At 40.1% G+C, this 19095-nt stretch overlaps 2 protein-coding genes across 11 annotated transcripts in view; one reads left to right on the plus strand and one right to left on the minus strand.

Annotated features, from left to right (window-relative positions):
• Positions 1–16349, minus strand: part of NF1 (neurofibromin 1) — a 232559-nt gene extending 216210 nt beyond the window's left edge. For 9 of the 10 annotated variants that reach the window (XM_079799233.1, XM_079799237.1, XM_079799232.1 and 6 more), the window contains exon 1: positions 15910–16349. In XM_079799233.1, coding sequence (XP_079655359.1) covers positions 15910–15969 — 60 coding nt within the window. In that variant the 5' untranslated portion in view covers positions 15970–16349. Of the gene's footprint in view, positions 1–14621; positions 15824–15909 lie in introns of those variants that run through there. The other variant, XM_079799236.1, reaches the window with a different exon arrangement.
• OMG (oligodendrocyte myelin glycoprotein) overlaps positions 1–19095 on the plus strand; it is a 411522-nt gene that overhangs the window by 148890 nt on the left and 243537 nt on the right. The window lies entirely within an intron of this gene.

Consider the following 19095-nt stretch of genomic DNA (forward strand, 5'->3'; position numbering starts at 1 on the left):
CTGGGAACTTTTTGTTGCTTCTTCACTTCCCAAAGCCCAAAAGAGAAGTTGCACTGGGCAGGCTATTTGTGGGATTGGGGGAGGGAGGTGTCCCAAGGGAGGGAAGTGTCCCAGAGGAGGGAGGCCAGAATCCTGGTCTTAGCTCTGCCCTGAGTGGCCTTGGACAAAGCCCTTGCCCCCTCTCCGGGCACCCTTCTGCCTGTGTCAGGTTCTAATGTGGAGTCTGAGAGCTTTCCCCACCTCTCCCAACTGACCACCTTAGGTCTGTCCTCCCTAAGATGACCCCTCCAGTCACCCTTCACTGAGGGTCTCAGTTCCCTAGGGGTCTGGCGTTCATTTTCCCACCTCCTCCTAGAAACTTGAGGGTTACTTTTGTACAAACTCTCCCGAGTCTGGGGGCCTCTGATAACAACAGGACACATTGGGTCGTCCCCTCACTCTACATTAGGCACTTTATTGGGTTTTAGTGAGATGAGTTTAACCCCTGCTCTTCGGAGCCTGTAAGGGAAGATTAAAGAGCTTCCTGGTGAGAGGGGTCAGGTAGAGGAGGAGGCCAGCAGCACACTGGGGTAGGGGTTTGGGGCCAATGACTACCCCAGACTTGTTTTTGTAATGATTTGTATAGGAATAAATGCACCTAAGTTCCAATTAAAAAAAAAAAAAGTTAAACATACATCCACGATATGACCCCGCCATTCCATTCCTTTGTATTTACTTCAGAGAAAGTATATATCCACACAGTCATGTACATGAATCTTCACAACAGATTTGTAATAGCTAAAAACTTGGAGCAACCCCAATATCTATCAACAGGTAAATGAAAGAAACAAATTGTGATATACAGACTGAGCAAAACAGCTCCTAGGGATAGGATAAATATAGGAATGAGTTATGGGAGCTGGAGGAAACGTTTTTGGGTGTTAGGTTCATTATCTTCATTGTGGTGATGTTATCACAGGCTTGTAAGTATATAAAAACTCATCAAATTGTCCATTTTAAATGTGTGCAGTTTATTTACTGTATGGCAAGTTTACCTTAATAAAGCTGTAGAAATTCTATTATCCTAGAATAAAAAATAAAATTCATAAGAGCAGGGAGGAAAAAGAGGCAATGTTTTTGTATAATTATTCATCTTGGGTATACATTTATTCATAGCCAATTGTGTGCTCTTCATTTTTGCCTTTAATTTTACCCTTCCACTTGAGACATTTCCCTTCTGTCTAAAGAACTCCCTTTGGTCATTCTTTTAGAGCAGGCCTGCTGATGATTAACTCTCAGCTTTTGTCTAAAAACGTCTTTATTTCTGAAGGATATTTCTGCTGGAAATAGAATTTTAACATGGCAGTTTTTCCTTTCAACACTTTAAAATGTCTTTCCATTATTTCCTAGTTTCCACCAGTGTTCAAAAGTCAGTCATCAGTTATATTATTGTTACTTTTAAAATAATGCATCTTTTGTTTCCTTCTGTTTCTTTTCAGAGTTTCTCTTTGTCTCTAGTTTAAAAGTTCAATTAACAGAGCATAAGTGTACTTTTCTTTATATTTATCCTGCTTAGGCTTTGCTAAACTACTTGAATCTGTGGGTTAATGTCTTTCATCAGTTTGGGAAAACATCTTAACCCTTTGCACTCACTTGCTGTTTTCTCGATTCCTTTATTCTAATGCTAACCGTGTCGAGTCACACTCGACATCCGAGTGCAAAAGGTTAATACTATTACTTCAAATATTTTCTTCCACACTAATCTCCCTTCTATATGTCTGAGTCTCCAATTATCCATTATTTAACTTTTTGGTGATCTACATATCTCTTAGGTTCTCTTGCACCTTTTCCATTCTTTTTTTCTTACTGTGCTGCAAATTGGATATTTTTTATTGACTTATCTACAAATTATTTAATCTTTTTTTTTATATATGTTATTGATTTTTTACAGAGAGGAAGGGAAAGGGATAGAGAGTCAGAAACATCGATGAGAGAGAAACATCGATCAGCTGCCTCCTGTATACCCCCTACTGGGAATGTGCCCGCAACCAAGGTACATGCCCTTGACCAAAATCGAACCTGGGACCCTTCAGTCCGAAGGCCGACGCTCTATCCACTGAGCCAAACCGGTTAGGGCAAATTATTTAATCTTGACTTCTGTTGTGTATAATCTGCTATTAAATCCACCCAATGTATAATTAATCTCAGATACTGTGTGTTTTTGTTGTTATAGGTTTGTTGTTTTTAATGTCAGGCACTGTACTGAGCCCTTGGAGTAAAGCAGTGAACAAGACAGACATAATCCTGCTCTCATGGAATTTAAATGGTGTACATTCAATTGACCTGTTTTCCCACTTTGTTTTTAGACAACGAAGAACAGTGCAAGAAGTGAAATGAGGTCCTGCTAATTAACATATAAGTAAAAGACCATAAGCAATCAAGGTTGTGTTTTTTATTCCTTTCTATGGATTTCAATTCTGTATAGAAATTCTTCAATTTTCCATCCATTTTGTCCATCATTTCATGTTTTTCCTTTAGCATATTAAAGTCTTTGTCTGCTAACTTCAATTTATCTGTGGGTCTACTTCTATAGTTTATGTCTATTCTTGATTATGGGTCATAGTTTTTCACTTTTTCAAATTTTCAGAAATTGTTCATTGTATTCTAGATATTATACATGAAAGAACTTCAGAAACTCCAGAATGTATCTTCCCAGTGCGAGTTCTCCATTTATTCTATTAGGCAAAAGGGATGAGAGAGTTTGATCATTTCAATCCACTCAGGAATTGAACTGTGTGGGAGCTATACTGCAGTTTTAGTAAGACTCCAGTTCACCTCTGGTTCATCCTTTTTCTTTAGTCTGTTTCCACAATCAACAAATGTCAGCAATCTGCTTCTCTCCTAACAAAGGGCTCTTCTATCTCTGGAATTTTAATTCATCTAGTCCTCATTATTTCTACAGTCCTCCAATATTTTTTAAAATATGTTCTTAAAAGTTCATCCAGTTTTTTCTATTTGTCATAGTAGTATAGATGACTGTGCTGTGACCTACTAAATACTACCCAGAAACTAAAGTCTCCCTGCATGTCATACAGCAGTGATTCACAAACCCAGCTTTCTAGCAAAACTAGAGGACCAGTGCACAAAATTTGTGCACGGGTAGAGTCCCTAGGCCTGGCCGGTGATCAGGGCTGATCGGAGCCTTCCGACTGCCAACCAGGACCTCCCTTCCCCAGCTGCTAGCTGCCTGCCGGGGTCTCCCTTCCCTGGCTGCCGGCCAGGGCCTAACTTCCCCAGCTGCAGCTGGGGCCTCCCTTCCCTGGCTGCCAGCCGGGGCTTTCCTTCATGTCACACAGCCCCCTGGTAGTCAGCACACGTCATAGCGAGCAATCGAACTCCCAGTCTCCCGGTCGAACTCCTGAGAGGACACTTTGCATATTAGCCTTTTATATATATAGATGATCTGGGGAGATTTTTAAAACTACAACCCATTTTCCATGCCTTTAGAATACATAGATGTTTTGTGGGTCCAGGAAATCTGTACTAAAAATCTTAAGCGATCTGGTAAAGCTGACATATCTAAAGAAACTAATGTGCCTGTACCAGTTGTTCCTCCTCCCCTTCCCCCAGAGATCAGTATATATAAAGGCATTTAAGACAGAACATACACTATATACAATAGACAAATTGAAAGAAGAGTATAAAAATAGTTAAGAGTTCAGAATAACTAAAAACATTAAAGATAATATGTTAAAATAAATATTTAAAGGCTTTTAAAACTATATTAAGAAGAGGAAGGTTACAAACCACTAGTTAGAGTATTTGGTATAATACCAACAGGAGATTAAAAGCAGAATTACTTGATTCAATTTTATTTCTAATTGTTTTAGCAGAAGACAAAATAATCTTCAAATTTGAAAAGAACACTGCTGAGAGCCATCCGAACCCTTAGATAAAGCTTAAAGCTCCCGCCTGCTTTATTTGAATTCAAGTCTACATGAACTATTCCAAAGGTACAGATGAAAATTTAGATAAGAGAAATGCTGTCAGTGAACTTTGAGAAGTCATGAAAAATAGAAAGGTGCCACAGCAGGCATGATAAAATGTTGCCCCAATTGTCAAAACACAGGGGTAGGTAAAGGGGAAAGGTGATTTAAGGACTATGGACTTAATTTAATGTCAACATCCAGGTAATTTTAAGACTGGTTACTATGCAGATAACTTTTAAGTACTTATGAAAGGAGCATCTACTAACAATGATGAAATCTTACCTGTGTAAAATGCTTTCGCTTTAAGTTTAGAGTTTACATAAAGTACCTTCACATATATTACCTATCTTTGACTCACACAAGCTCTATGAAAAAGAGCAGATAGTGTTATGTCCCCTCCCAACCACCACACACACTCTTCAAAATATTAGGAATCTAAGGCTCAGATAGCTGGCCTTGACCAGGTTAACTCATTCTTCTTTTTCTTTCAGAAAATTAGTCTTCTGATTCCTAATTGAGTATTGTTTTCATATCACACAGCTCTTAAAGTCAGCATGAGTTAAGAATAAGTCATGCTGTGGATGGACCTAGAGGGCATTATGCTAAGTGTTAAATAAATTAGAAAGAGAAAGACAAATATCATATGATTTCACTTATATGTGGAATCTAATGAACAAAATAGAAACAAACTCATAGATACAGAGAACAGACTGACAGTTGTGAGGGGGGGGGGCGAGGGGAGGGCGGTTGGGATGCTGGGTGAAAAAGGTGAATTAAGCAGTACAAAGTGGTAGTTACAGAATAATCACAGAGATGTAGCTTACAGCATTGGGAATATAGTCAACAATATTATTATAACTATGTATGGGGCCAGGTGAGTACCTGAAGCAGCAGGGGACCACTCTGTAAAGTACATGATTTTCTAACTTTGCTATACATCTTGACACTAATACAAAATAATATTGAATGTAAACTGTAATTGAAAATTTTTTTAAAAATCAAAAAAGAGCCCTAGCTGGTTTGATTCAGTGGATAGAGTGTCATCCTGTGGACTGAAGGGTCCCGGGTTTGATTCCAGTCAAGGCACATGCCTGGGTTGCAGCCTCGATCCCCAGTAGGAGGTGTGCAATGATTCTCTCTCATCATTAATGTTTCTCTCTCTCCCTTTCCCTTCCTCTCTGAAATCAATAAAAATGTATACTTTAAAAAATTTTTAAAGAAAATGGATGGGAAAAAAGTCATGCTGAAATGAAATGATAACTGGAACTGCTTCACAATAATGGAGAGGTGCTGGGCAGAAAATGGGTAAGCGTACAAATGAAATAAAGCTGAACAGAAGCTGGGTAATAGGTACATGGGGATTCATTTACAATCAACTCTCTACTTTTGCATGTTTGAATTTTTTTATAATAAAACTTAAAAAAAAACATGCACATATATGCCAATTAATATTATTTGATTGGAATCAGATGAACACCAAAAATACAGTGTACCTGAAGCTCAGCATTTTTTTTTTAATATATTTTATTGATTTTTTTACAGAGAGGAAGTGAGAGGGATAGAGAGTTAGGACCCAGGCCGGGTTCCCATCAGCTGCCTCCTGCACACCCCCTACTGGGGATGTGCCCGCAACCAAGGTACATGCCCTTGACCAGAATCGAACCCGGGACCCTTCAGTCCGCAGGCCGACGCTCTTATCCACTGAGCCAAACCGGTTAGGGCTGAAGCTCAGCATTTTTAAGCCTTTTTTTCAAGTGTCACATAACACCCTCATATCAAAAATATTGAGAGAAAAAATGAAAAATGGTATGCCTGAGTACTGACCACCATTGCACCAAGAGGCAAACAACCAGAATGGTGAGATGTCTTAAAATTATGTGCTATAAGAAATGGTCGAATGTATGACATTTTTCAGGGGGGAAGGAGGAACAACCTATGCAGTACTTAAGATTTGTCTTCAATTTTTAAAAAAATATTTTTATTGATGTTTAGAGAGAAAAAGAGAGGGAGAAAGAGAAACATCGATGTGAGAGCACAACATCGATCAGATGCCTCCTGCAAGCCCCCACCAGGGATGGAGTCTTCAACCCAGGCATGTGTCCTGAGCAGGAATTGAACAGGCACCCTTTTGGTGCACGGGATGATGCTCAACCAATTGAGCCACACTGGTGAAGGCTGTCTTCAAATATTTTTAAAGTAAAAGGACAAACTTATTCCGAAGAGTTATAGAGGACAGAATTAGGAACAATGAATAAGAGACTCGAGGAGGCCAAATCCCACTTTTCCACTCTTCCTCCTCTTCCTTAAGGATCATGACTCATGTGGTGCTACTAACTAACAAAGCTTGTCATAGTCACCTACCAACTTTCTAGATATTTCCCCCCATCATCTAAATAATTTGTCTCTTGGCTCAGTTTCTCCTCTACCTCACCATCTACCACCATCTGGGTATCATCTAGGTTAATGTTGCCTGATAAAATACGTAACTCCCAATTAAATCAAACATGAGTAATTTTTTTAGTGTAAGATATCCCATGCAATATTTGGGAAATACTTACACTAAATATTTATTCATTGTTTATCTAAAATTCACATTTAACAGGGCATCCTATATTTCTATTTGCTAAACCTAGCAACCCTAATCGAGGTGATTTCAATGTCAAGGTGGAGCACCTATTCAAACCCTGGTCCTCAACCTTCCTTGATCTCCTCAATTCTAGTGACTTTGACCATAACAAAGATATGGTCTCCAAATTCAGATGTGTCTTTAACACTGCACAATACTGCTAAGTGTCCTTAAACGGCCGACTCTTATTTACTCCAACAGCTATTAAGAATCAAATCCCTTCTTTCTTGCCCTAGCTGGTTTGGCTCAGTGGATAGAGTTTCAGCCTGTGGAAGGGTCCCGGGTTCGATTCCAGTCAAGGGCACATGCCCAGGTTTCGGGCTTGATCTCCACTAGGGAGTATGCAGGAGGCAGCTTATCAATGATTCTCTCTCATCATTGAGGTTTCTATCTACCTCTCTCTCCCTTTCCTCTCGGAAATCAATAAAAAGCTATAATAATAAAAGCGTAATATGCTAATTAGACCAGAGGTCCCTCTGGACAAAGCCAGGGCTGCAAGGGAAGCCCGGGTCCCAGGTGCAGGGGGAAGCCACTGCGGGCAGCTGGGGGAAGGAAGGCCTACTCTTGCACGAATTTCGTGCATCGGACCTCTTGTATATTAATAAATAAATATATATATATAAATAAAACAAAAATCTATTCATTATAAGACTCATAAAAGTTTTGAACTGTCCGATCATATTTCTCCTGTTTTATAGATAAGGAAATAACTCAAAATTTAAGAGATTTACTTAACATTGCAAAGGTAGTTTGTCAGGGTAGTAACCAGAGCACAGATCTTCATTGATCTCTGTTGCCAAAAGTTGACCAAAACAAAATCTATCTCTTCCATTCCCAACTGAAAATTCAGTTATTAAAAGCCAAAAACTGAAACATAACAGGAAATACAAAAATGCTTCTTTTTCCCCCCCTTAGTCCAAAAGGAAGGAGACCTGCCTGGAGCATAAAGACAAAACATTTCCCAGGCCTGATCTGGGACAGAAGTAAAAGGCACTGGTAAAGACAAGAGAGTTGGGGAGATATTCCAAAATTCTAGATGAATGATTTGGAAGGAAAAGAAAAACAAATGCCCAGGAATCCAACAGGACAAGGCACTGAGTACTACCAAAACTTTAAAAGTTGCCTCAATTTTAATCCAATCCTAAGTGGAATGTTCTTAGAGTATGAAAACCAACTTTACAACAGTGGACTCTGAAATGCCAAGATAAAATAATGAAATAAATATATAATCTCATATTTATAATTGTACATTCCTACTGGTGTTCTCAAGATTTTATTGTCTCACCTTCAGGATTCAACTCTCTTCACCTAAAAATCTGCAGTGAGTATAATGTAATGTTATAAAACTAAATAAAAGGGGAAAATGTTACAACTTCCTCTAACAATCCGAGAAGCTTTGATAAGGTGAAAAGAATGATAAATAATGAAATCAAAGATATAATGTTCAAAACTCATTTCTATGTCTAACACATGACCAATCAAAAAAGATTTCCAGATACTCTCATCTCATCTTTAAGTGAAGAATCAAAAACATATTCCTCAATTTACATATTTATACTGTCAGAAAATTTAGATTTCTTTGTAAAGCTCTATTAAAAAGTTACTGCTCTAAGGACTGACACCCACGTTCTAGTTTAAACTCAATTACTTACATGTCATATGATTGTAAACAAATTATTTTGCCTCTCTATTTTTTTCTCATGCAGAGTAGAAATAATAATAATCAATAGAAAAAATACTGCACAGGATGATAATCATGGCAATAATTTTTTATGACTAATTTGACAGCTTCCTTTCATGTAAAAGATTCGTACCTAAGATACTAAATAAGCCCATGATGTGAGTAGGGCAAGAATTACCCCCATTTTACAGATGAAGACATAGAAAACTGAAGTTCAGAGAGGTTAACTGACTTGTCCAAGACCACAATGAATGGTGCACAGTCAAAAGCTCTTACTATCCAGTATACTGCCATCACAAACCTAGGTGGTAAGAGCTAGTCTGTCATGCCCTCACTTAAGGCTGTTATGAGCCACAATTACCCACAAGGTCATTATCTGGGTATAAAACTATGATTAATAATAAGCTAAATAAAAGTCCTTTAGATAAATTTCTAAAAGTTCCTCTATGGATTAAATTAACTTCATGTCTCTTGCACTAGATACAGCAGCCTGCTGGAGGATGTGAAGTAGAGGGAGGGGAGAATTTCATTAAAAAAAAAAAAGTTAAGTTCTCTGAAATTCAATAGGGTAAGACACTCAAAGCTATAAAATATAAGTAAGGGCAAGCAACAGCTTATAGGCTGTAGTGACAACACTAAGCCAAACCCAAAAGACTGCCAGGCTGTGGTTTAAAGAAAATATGCAATCTGGAAGTTTGCACCTCAAGTTACTGCTACTGCAAAGTAATTAGTACCGTTTATAGTAAGAATATGTAAAATTTTAGAGGATAATTCCAATTCTTCATTATAATTGGATGGGATTCCATATTAGCATGGGGCTTTCTTGTCTCAACAGAAGCTCAAGGCTCAAAAGCCACACTCAGAGAACCAAAGAACATAACTATGTATCACAGGCATATAACACTTGAAGTGGTCAAATATGCATTCACCTAAAGAAACTTTAATGACTGCATTATCAATTTCAGTTATTTATATTCCACAACCTGAGAGAGCTCTGTTTATTGAAGGTTCTAACATAAAGTATGACAGAGTAATGTACAAGTTACTGAAACCTTAAACTTAATTAACAGTCACCACAATATAAAACACTTTAACTCTTCTATTCTTCAAGGTCAAAACAAACTTTATCACATCTTTCTCTCTCCACCCCCCAAAAAATGGGGTATTCTAAAAGATGTCAGATGAAATAGCCAATGCTTTTATAAATACAAGTCAATTATCTGCAAAGAAAGACCTTAAGATGCCCATATTCTACTTCAATATTGATTCTAAGCCTTTTAACAGTTTAAGCTGACCACAAACCTCCCCTTCTACGTCTTCTATACAATGCTTTCCTCCTTAAACTTCCTTTAAAAAAAATTAGCCTTCCTATACCTCTTGTCTCTTGTCTTATACACACACAGATACACACAGAACCCCCAATGAAGAACAGATTGAGGCCTAAAGAACACATGTGCAAAACACATTTTTAATAAATACACTGCTCACCCTTAAAAGCACGTTGTTATAATGCAACAATAGAGTCTCATAACACCAAATTTGAAAGGCTAAAACAAAAAAGCCCCATAGCAATCTGAGTAAAGAACAAAGATGCAAAAATAAGGCATGATTACTTATTATATCACTAACCTTTCCTGTAAGGACAAAATTATCATGCTAAACACAATAATAATAATAATAACAATAATGTAGATTTTAGAATCTAGTTTCTTATTGGTCAAAAAGTCAAATAAAAAGTATAGGCATATTTAAAATCTAATGTAACAACTGCTGACCCAATTCACAGAACACCTTAAGACAATTTCTATTACACTTCCTAAGCTTAAAGACCCATATTATATAATACATATGTCACAAATTAAATGAAAACAGATAGATTATGGACATCTACAATATGTTACTAAGGATCTGTTACCATGATATGTTACCCAAGTATGTCAGTGAATGCTAAAGTATATATCAGCCAAGGTACATAACAGGGGAATATCCGGAGATAGTCTCACTTATTTAGTAAAAAAAAAAAAAAAAAAAGTATAAATCTTATATTGAGTAATTTAAAATTTTTCAAAGTATTTCACTTTCATTATCCTATCAGACCACTGTAAAAAATATCCTTATATAGAGACTTATCACTAAAAATAAGTGACAAATCCAAGATCTCAAAGATAATCAGACTGAAACTTCATTCAAAAAACATGTTAGCTCTGGGGGAAGACATATAAATATGTATAAGTTCCTCCTTTGAGTTAAAATACCACTTAACTTATAAGACTTAGGCCATTATAAAAACTAAATTAAAATCTGGTTATTTAATAAATATAACAAAGTCAAAATTACTTATTTTAGCCAGTCTACCTTTCAACCAGGAATCGTATGAAAAACACTCCATCAATGAATGACTCACTGTATGCTCATAAGTGTGCTGGGGGCTGGAGAGACTCTAAGAGTTCTAATAGAAGCTTCTTGCTTTTCAGAAAGTTTACACTCTATTTGATAAAAAGATAAGAGAAAAGAAAACAATGCTAAACTGTGTTCAACCAACTCTCCTGAGGGAAGAAACCTTACCGGGTGGTTCTGCAGAACCCCAGGTGACAAGCACACCAAGAAGTGAGATTGCAGTGAGTTCAGTGCAAGAAGACTTCTGGGGGAAAATGAAGTTTGAACTGCCCACTGAAGGAAAGACAGAAAATAGAAAATCACAAAGGAGAATTAAAGCATTCAGGGGTCGGCATAAATGAAGGCTGAGAAGCAGAAATAAGCAGAAGAGACTGAGCCAGCCTGCCTGGAACATAGGTGCATGCTGAAGCATAATGAGAAATAGCCTGGTAAATTAAGTGGGGTCAGCTCCCAACAGACTGACTGATGTGGCTCAGGGAGATGCTGTTAAAATATTAAAAATCATTGAATATTTAAACTAGAAAGAAAACCTTAGAGATTTTTCTAGACAATTCTTTTCCAACAGATGAGGACATCTAGGATCCAGAGACTTAGGACAGAGACAAGGAAAAAGCAGAGCAAAACGCAGACTCCCATTTAGAAACCCCCGTTCAGTGATAGGCAACATAATATGACAGAGAAAATACATCTGCCCAAGAATCAACGAGAACATAGATATATGAAGATCTGCAAGCCACATACAAGACAGTATTGTCTTGGGAATTAGGGGAAATTGGTTTCCAGGCATAATGGAACACCACAGTGGCATTACAATTCAGCAAAAACCACTGTTTGCCAGAAGGAATCACTTTCAAGAAAACAGCAATCCAGAAGAAAAGCAGAGGGAGAAACTGGTTTTCAGAGAGTTATAAAGGAAATGGGCAGATAAACAGTAGAGGCAGCAGGTATCTGGCAACAAAAGGAAGGAAAAGATTGAACCAGAGAAAGTCATAGGACCAACCAAATGTTTAATTAAGAGAAAAGAAATCTTAGTAAGTTTGAAGGTGAAGAGAAAGAAGATCACAGGGAAAAACTGAATTAGATGCTAGATAAAGGGACTGGGGAACGAGGGTGCACAGAGAACTAATTGAGGACCAGTTGGAAGAAATTTTTTTTTAAAGGTGAGTTCCAAAATAAAGAATAAGCATTTTTTCTTACCATATAATACCCTTTGCCAAAAGAGTATTCATTTTCAACTACTTTATAAGGCCTTATATAAATGGCAGACCAGGCTTTAAGAACAAGACTAGGAGATTTTTTTTTTTAATCCAAAACTGCTTCAAAGTTTTACAAATCTATTTGGCCAATTAACATGTGGCTTGTAACTTCAAAGGCATTTGCCAATCATTTTATACTGTGAATTTTACACCACATATTCAAAGAATATTCCAATTAGCATTCAATTTACAACTACTAATATGCTATTATAACAAATAAAAAAAGAGTTTATTCTCTAATATGTTATGTTTTGGAGGTTTTTTTATATACTGTTTTTACTTGATGAGATATGAAAAATATAAGTGCTTAAAAGAACATATTTATAACATCATTCGGGGGTACTTTTTTAATTTCTTAAAAACAAAACAAAACCTTCATATAACCTGTTTTCCTTTGCTCCCTTTCAGAACCAAAGCTCCACAGAGACTGGTGGGGCATCTAAGGAGGTTCTAATTGTTAAATACCCAAGCTAATGAGCCACAATTTAAAAATACATACCTAAAATTTGCCTATTTCAACTTAGAAACTTACTGTTGAATACCATAAAGGTAGGTTGAGGATAAAACTGATACATTCAGCTTTCTGGCTGTTCACCTTTGCAACTGCCATTTCCCTAATCAAGGAGGTAATCACTTTTAAAACTGGTTAAGAATGGTTCAACTTAGACCATAAATATTAGGTGTAGGTGCATTCCCAGCAGGTTATAGGAATTTTATTTTATACACCTGGAAACAAGGACTTGAGCTCAAAATGTCAAGGTGAGACACTACCACTTATTTTAGCCAAGGTGCTGAGCAATGCCCACCAAAATACAATAATACAGCCTGGCCAGTGTGGCTCAGTGGTTGAGCACCAACCTATGAACCAGGAGGTCATAGTTCGATTCCCAGTCAGGGACATGCAGTTCCGATTCCCTGGTTGAGGCTCGATCCCCAGTAAGGGACATGCAGGAGACAGCTGATCAATGATTCTCTCATCATTGATGTGTGTGTGTGTCTCTCTCTCCCTCTCTTTCTCTCTGAAATCAACATAAATAAGTTTTAAATAATACAATAATACAGTGGCTAGGAATACATTTCTGCTTTAATCATCACCAAGTATTCCAAGGCCAACCAAAATACCAATTCAAACATAAACAGAGTTGCCATCTTTAGACTTGCACATACTCATTAGCTCAGTATATATTCTGTGTCTTCAGCTATAATAAAAGGAAGCAATTTGACTCCCTCTGAACCCAACGAAACAAAGTCTATACAATAGATCCAAAATGTAAAACTTTTAGAAATACTTGAAACATTTAAAACTCTTATACAAATAATTCTCACTATATGCAGAGCTTTTTCCTCCCCTCAGTAAAAATGTAAACTCTTGCCAGACTGGCATGGCTCAATGGTTAAGCATTGACCTATGAACCAGGAGGTCATGGCCCGATTCCAGTCAGTGCACATGCCCGGGTTGGGGGCTCAATCCCCAGTGTGGGGTATACAGGAGGCAGCCGATCAATGATTCTCTCTCATTATTGATGTTTCTGTCTCTCCCTCTCCTTTCTTCTCTGAAATCAATATAAAAATAAAAAATTAATAATATTTTTAAATGTAAACTCTTCTCTCCTAACTATACTTAATGCATTATTTTTTTAATCCTACGAGATAATTAGAAAAAATATCCCTTATTGTCCAGCATTCAATACTTTTCATATTGAGGCTCTTGTTATCAAGGTCTGCTACCTGACCTTGGGAAGTCAGTCATTTAACCTCTCTCTGCCTGAGTTTTCTCTTTCTCAACTCAAGGTAAACTCCAATTTGAATTAAATATTTATTACTTCTATAATAAATTAATGTATGTAGGTACCTTATAGTAAACACTGAAAACCCTTATACTTTTGCATCTCAAAGTGAGTGGGCTTTAACCTTGTAAGAGAAAAATATGAGAAATAAAGTTGTCCTATGTATCTTTCTCTTAATTACAACATAAGGAATATATAAAAAATGCTTCTGTTTAAAACTATGTCCTGAATTTTAAACAGATGGTGGTGAGTTTGATTCCACAATATTCACAACAAAGCAAACAACAAAGCCTAAGGTCTTTTAACACTGGGGACAAAAAGAAGAAAACATTTTCTTGCATTACTGACCATATAATGAGAATCATTCCTCTTTTGAAATTTAGAAAACTGTATTTTTCTTATGTGACATATAAGCCTAGATATCAACAGGTAAGAAGTAAAGAAATAAAGTTTACAAAATGGAGACAAATTTTTAATTAAAAAAGAATTAGGAACAACTGTAGTATGAATCCTTCAAATTCCCGAATCCAGATTCTGCTGTGTACAAGGTTCAGCTTTGGGGTTCTTCTATGTGCCTTTTAAAAAATTACACAGAGAAAGTCTTTTCGATCAAGTTTTAAATCTAATGCTCTGCCAATAATATCCAATATATGCGGTAACATTTTGCTTCCTCCAATAGATTAGTAGTGCAGTTGGTTTAGATGCTTTTTGGTCTGGAAGCAAAGGGATGGGTGAAACAATTCCTTCAAGTCTCTGACAGCTTTGTAATTCTATTTTACCTATGTAGTTTCTTCTCAAATTTCTTCTCAATCCCTCTGCCTATTCCCAAGTATCTTTTAGGTGGGTCAGAAACACTATGAGTCCTGTTAACGAAATGTTTACGGATCAAATAAAAGTGGAACCCACCATTCATTCAGCTCCCATAATCAGTTTTATGACAAAATAGACTGATTCGATCTTAAACAGTTCCCTCAACACAGAAAGCCCGCGGTAGAACTGCAGCTGCAAAAAAAAAAACGCATCCCTTTAAACCAACCCCAACTACCTACAGCAACACCAAGTTCAACTAATCCCCATTGACAAAAGGCTACGTGTGCATTCATTCTGATCAGCCCTAGAGTTGACTGTGTGAAGCTCGGAAATAAAAAGGCACCTCCCCAAGCTATGAAGAAAAAAATTTTTTTTTCCATCCCACATATTCTCAATGAAAGTGCTCTTGTCAACCAAGAGGTGAGAGTTAAAAACAATAACACAACACTAGCAGAAGGACGGGCTCCAGGAGCACATCGCAGCTGTCTTTGCTCTCTGCTGTCAGTGGCTCAGCGGCAGTCTCCCCACTTTCCTTACACCCTTCTCCCCTTACTCCCCAAGAAGCTCACGCCAGAAAAGCAATAGTCACATCCTCAGACCGCTGGCAAAAATAAAGGGAGAGACTGCAATTACCAAGGAAGGAGACACGGGAAAAAAACGTTTCAGAAGCAGGAGGGATCAAGAACCATGATTTACACTGCAAACAGCAATGTAAAAAGCCAGTCTTGTCTCGAGAGGATAGGGGGGGACGCCCGTGTGGGCATCGGAAACCACGCACTGTGTGTGCACTTGGAGCAGGCTGAGACGGTGGAGCAGAAAGTAAGAAAACCTGTGCTCTCCCTGCTTTCTTCCACTCTTCCCCCTCCAAGAGAGGAAGCTGAAGGAACTGGGGGAGGGGTGGGGTGTTACCGTCCTCCTACAGGGGGTACACACGCCGGGCCTTGGGGTGCCTTCGGTTGCTCACCCCCAGTTAGGAGGTCCACTGAGGGGAGAGGAAACCCCTCAATGTGACCCACCTCCGTTCAAAGAAAAAAGAAAAAAAAAAGTAAGGGGGGAATGATTAAATCCAGATGGAGAGTCCCAGAAAGCGCCCCCAGGTCACTCATCCTCACTGGCGAGCGGAAGGGCTGGGATCGTCGGGATGGAGGGTCCGAGGGGAGGTCAGGGGAGAGGCCCACTCCCCGGCTCCGGAGCGAAGGGAGCCCGAGCTCCCAGCGGCGCCCTTCGTCCCCGCACTTCCCCCTAGGCCACCCCACGGATCCCCCTTCCTTTCCTCCGGAGCCCGAGGTGGCCGCGGGGGAGGCGGCGGCTCCTTCCTCCCCCCCCGCCCGCTCGGTCCCCACCCCCACCCGGCGCCCACCTCCCGCCGCCGCGGGCCCGTTACCTGCTCGTCGAAGCGGTTGACCACGGCCTGGACCCATTCCACCGGCCTGTGCGCGGCCATGTCCTCCCCGCGGCCGGGGGGCGGCGGAGGGACGGGGCGGCCGGCGCCCAGGCCCGGGAAGAGGGCGGGGAGCGGGGGCTGAGGGGAGGGGAGCGGCGAGGAGAGGGGCTGAAGAGTGCGGGCTCCGAACGTTCCCACGGGGGTGGGGATGGGGGGCCCGCGCCGAGCCGGGAGGGGGAGAGGGGAAGGGGGCGTCGGCGAGGAGGCCGGGGGGAGGGGGGCGGGGGAGGGGGACCCGGGGAGGGGAGGGGGCCTCCTGGTCGCTCTCCCCACTAGCGCCGTCTCCCCACAGCCATCACAGCCCGAGACGCCGCCATGACACCCCACCGGAAGTGGGATCCTTTCCACAGTCGGGGAGAGGGAGCAGCGGCGAGCTCGAGATTGAGAGCGCGGCTGGGAAAGGGGAGGGGGGAAGCGGGAGGGAGGGGGGCCCGTCGCGCATGCGCCCGCGCCGGCCGGTTTCATTAATGAAAAAGCGAGTCCTCCTGGAGGTGACGTCACCGAACTCCTCCCGGCCCGGAGGCGCGCGTCCCCGACCGCCGCCGGGCTCACCTACACTCTCGCCCAGGGTTCAGCCGGAGAAAGTCTGAGCTGACCCGGGCGCATCCGCTTCCGTCCCCAAAGCCACACCAGGCTCCCCCTCCCCCGCCGGCCTCCGGGTTTGGATTGCTCCCCGTGTTGGAAGTTCGGGCGCCCTGAGGCTAACATTTCTCCGCGTGTGCAGACCTCTGCCTCTGATGTGGGGAGGCTGTGCTGAGCCCCTCTCTGCCTTAAGCTCTCACAAAAATTAAGACACAACCTCAGGTTTCCAGGTCCTTCTTAGCTACTATGAGAAACAGAAACAAGGCCCAGAGAGAATCAGTGATTTTTTTTTTTTAATGTAAATGCTAGACCCAATGGCAAAGTACTCAAAACTCCGGAATCCAAATGCAAACTTCCTCTGTTAGGCTGATGGGCACCCAAGTTAATAACACTTTTACATGGTTGATACTAGAAAGATTCAAGTTTCACCACCCTCAAAAAGGAGTTAAGGGCTTCCAGGTACATTCATCATCTCATTTAAATCTTTCAATGAGCCTTTCCAACAGATATCAACCTCATCTAACTGATGAGGTTAGGCCACAAGAGGTCCCATGATTTGCCAGTGGTCACAGAGTTGATAGGTGGCAGAGTAAGGATGCAAACCCAGGTGGTTTGACTCCAAAGACAATAGAAACAGACAGTGGCTCTCCCGAAACAAAGGTGTTCCCTATGCCCCTGATACCAGAATTGAAATTATTCCATGTGGAATTGGTCACAATGGTTTTCCAGGAAAAGGATTACATTCAAGACAATGGATGACCTATCTATATCCAACATGAACTTTGGAATGAGTTATTTTTAAGTTTATCTTCCTCTACTCTTAGACTAATGTTAAAACGAGTTTACACATCTGAACACATACTAATTAGTAGCTAGTTAGGCCACATAGAAGGATACTGAGTGAAAAGGCAGGGCAAAACTAGAATTTTAATTTGACCACAGAAAATCCACAAAGCCAACAGCCCATGTACATATAGATATGTCCATGAGAGAAGTGTCCAATCTCTGCTGGCTGGTGATTGTCCAAAATATATATTAAATTAATTAACATTTCATTCCACTAGAATAGCAATTTTCAACCTTTTTCATCTCAATATATTTTGTGCTGACCTGACAAAAAAAATAGGAAGAATTTTGATTCATTCACACCGGATGGATATTGTTGTGTTGGCTGTTGTCATTTTTTTTAAATTTGACAATCTAAGGGAAAAGAGGTCAGTGCCCCTGACTAAATAGTCAGGCATTGCATGTTTTAAAAATTCTTGCAGCTCACCAGTTGAAAATTGCTGCACTAGAACAAGAGGACAGGGTCTAAATAGTTCTTTAGTCCATTTTAAAAAGGCAACATGAAGCCTTAGCTGGTTTGGCACAGTGAATAGAGCGTGGGCCGGCGGACTGAACAGTCCCAGGTTCAATTCCATTCGAGGGCACATGCCCAGGTTGCAAGCTCAATCCCCAATAGGGGGCATGCAGAAGGCAGCCAATCAATGAGTTCTTATCACGGATGTTTCTATCTCTCTTTCCCCCTCTCCCTTCCTCTCTGAAATCAATAAAAATATATTTAAAAATAAATAAGGCAACATGAATACTACCCTTTTTTTTTGAGAGGATGTCAGAAATGATCACAATGCTGAAGACAAGAATGAATATTAAATGAATGTTCATCTGTGCCTTTCCCAAATAGGACTCCTGTAAAAACTCTCTTTCATACCCCCAGAGAGCATACCAGTGCTGTTTCTTCCCTGCTCAACTTCCAGACCCCCAATCGCCCTTTCTTTTTCTCATATTTCATCTGGAAGTCCCTAATTACTTTCCTGTTGCCATGGCTTTTTGCCTATTTTCTCATCTTCTTCCCTAGACTGGATGCAGCTGCCTAAACCCTCAGCTCCTTTGACTCTAGTGGTGTTTCATGGCTAAGTTCCCTCTGTGCTTCTTTTTCTTCTCCCTCTCTGGTTTCTTCCCTGATTCCCCATTCTGCTCTAACTTTAGGGTAAGACATCCTAACCTCAGGCCTCAGCCCTCTGCTCTTGCTTTACTCAGGCTCCAGCCAGCACATCATTAATTCATACTAATCTGCACTTGCTGTCCTCTTGCCTCCCCTGAGTGCCAAGCCTCTCATTACACTTAGAGGTCTAGACTTCATTCCAACTTCAATTAAGTTCGTTTGATTCACCCTGCTGGCATGGCTCAGTGGTTGAGCATCAACCTGTGAACCAGGAGGTCACAGTTTGATTCCCAATCAGGGCATATGCCTGGGTTGCAGGCTCAATTCCCAGTGTGGGGAGTGCAGAAGGCAGCAAATCAGTGATTCTCTCTCATCATTGATGTTTCTATTTCTCCCTCCCTCTCCCTTCCTCTCTGAAATCAATCATATATATATATATATATATATATATATATATATATATATATATATTTAAATTGTTCAATTCCACTGAACCAATTGTTGGTGCCCAAACACCTAATATATGTGTCATGCACTGTGTTAGGCAGTGCAGAATATAGCAGGAATTCTAACCAAAAATGCTAAAGAAGGTAATGCAT

Source organism: Cnephaeus nilssonii (assembly GCF_951640355.1).
Source record: "Cnephaeus nilssonii genome assembly, chromosome: 19".
Classification (NCBI taxonomy): domain Eukaryota; kingdom Metazoa; phylum Chordata; class Mammalia; order Chiroptera; family Vespertilionidae; genus Cnephaeus; species Cnephaeus nilssonii.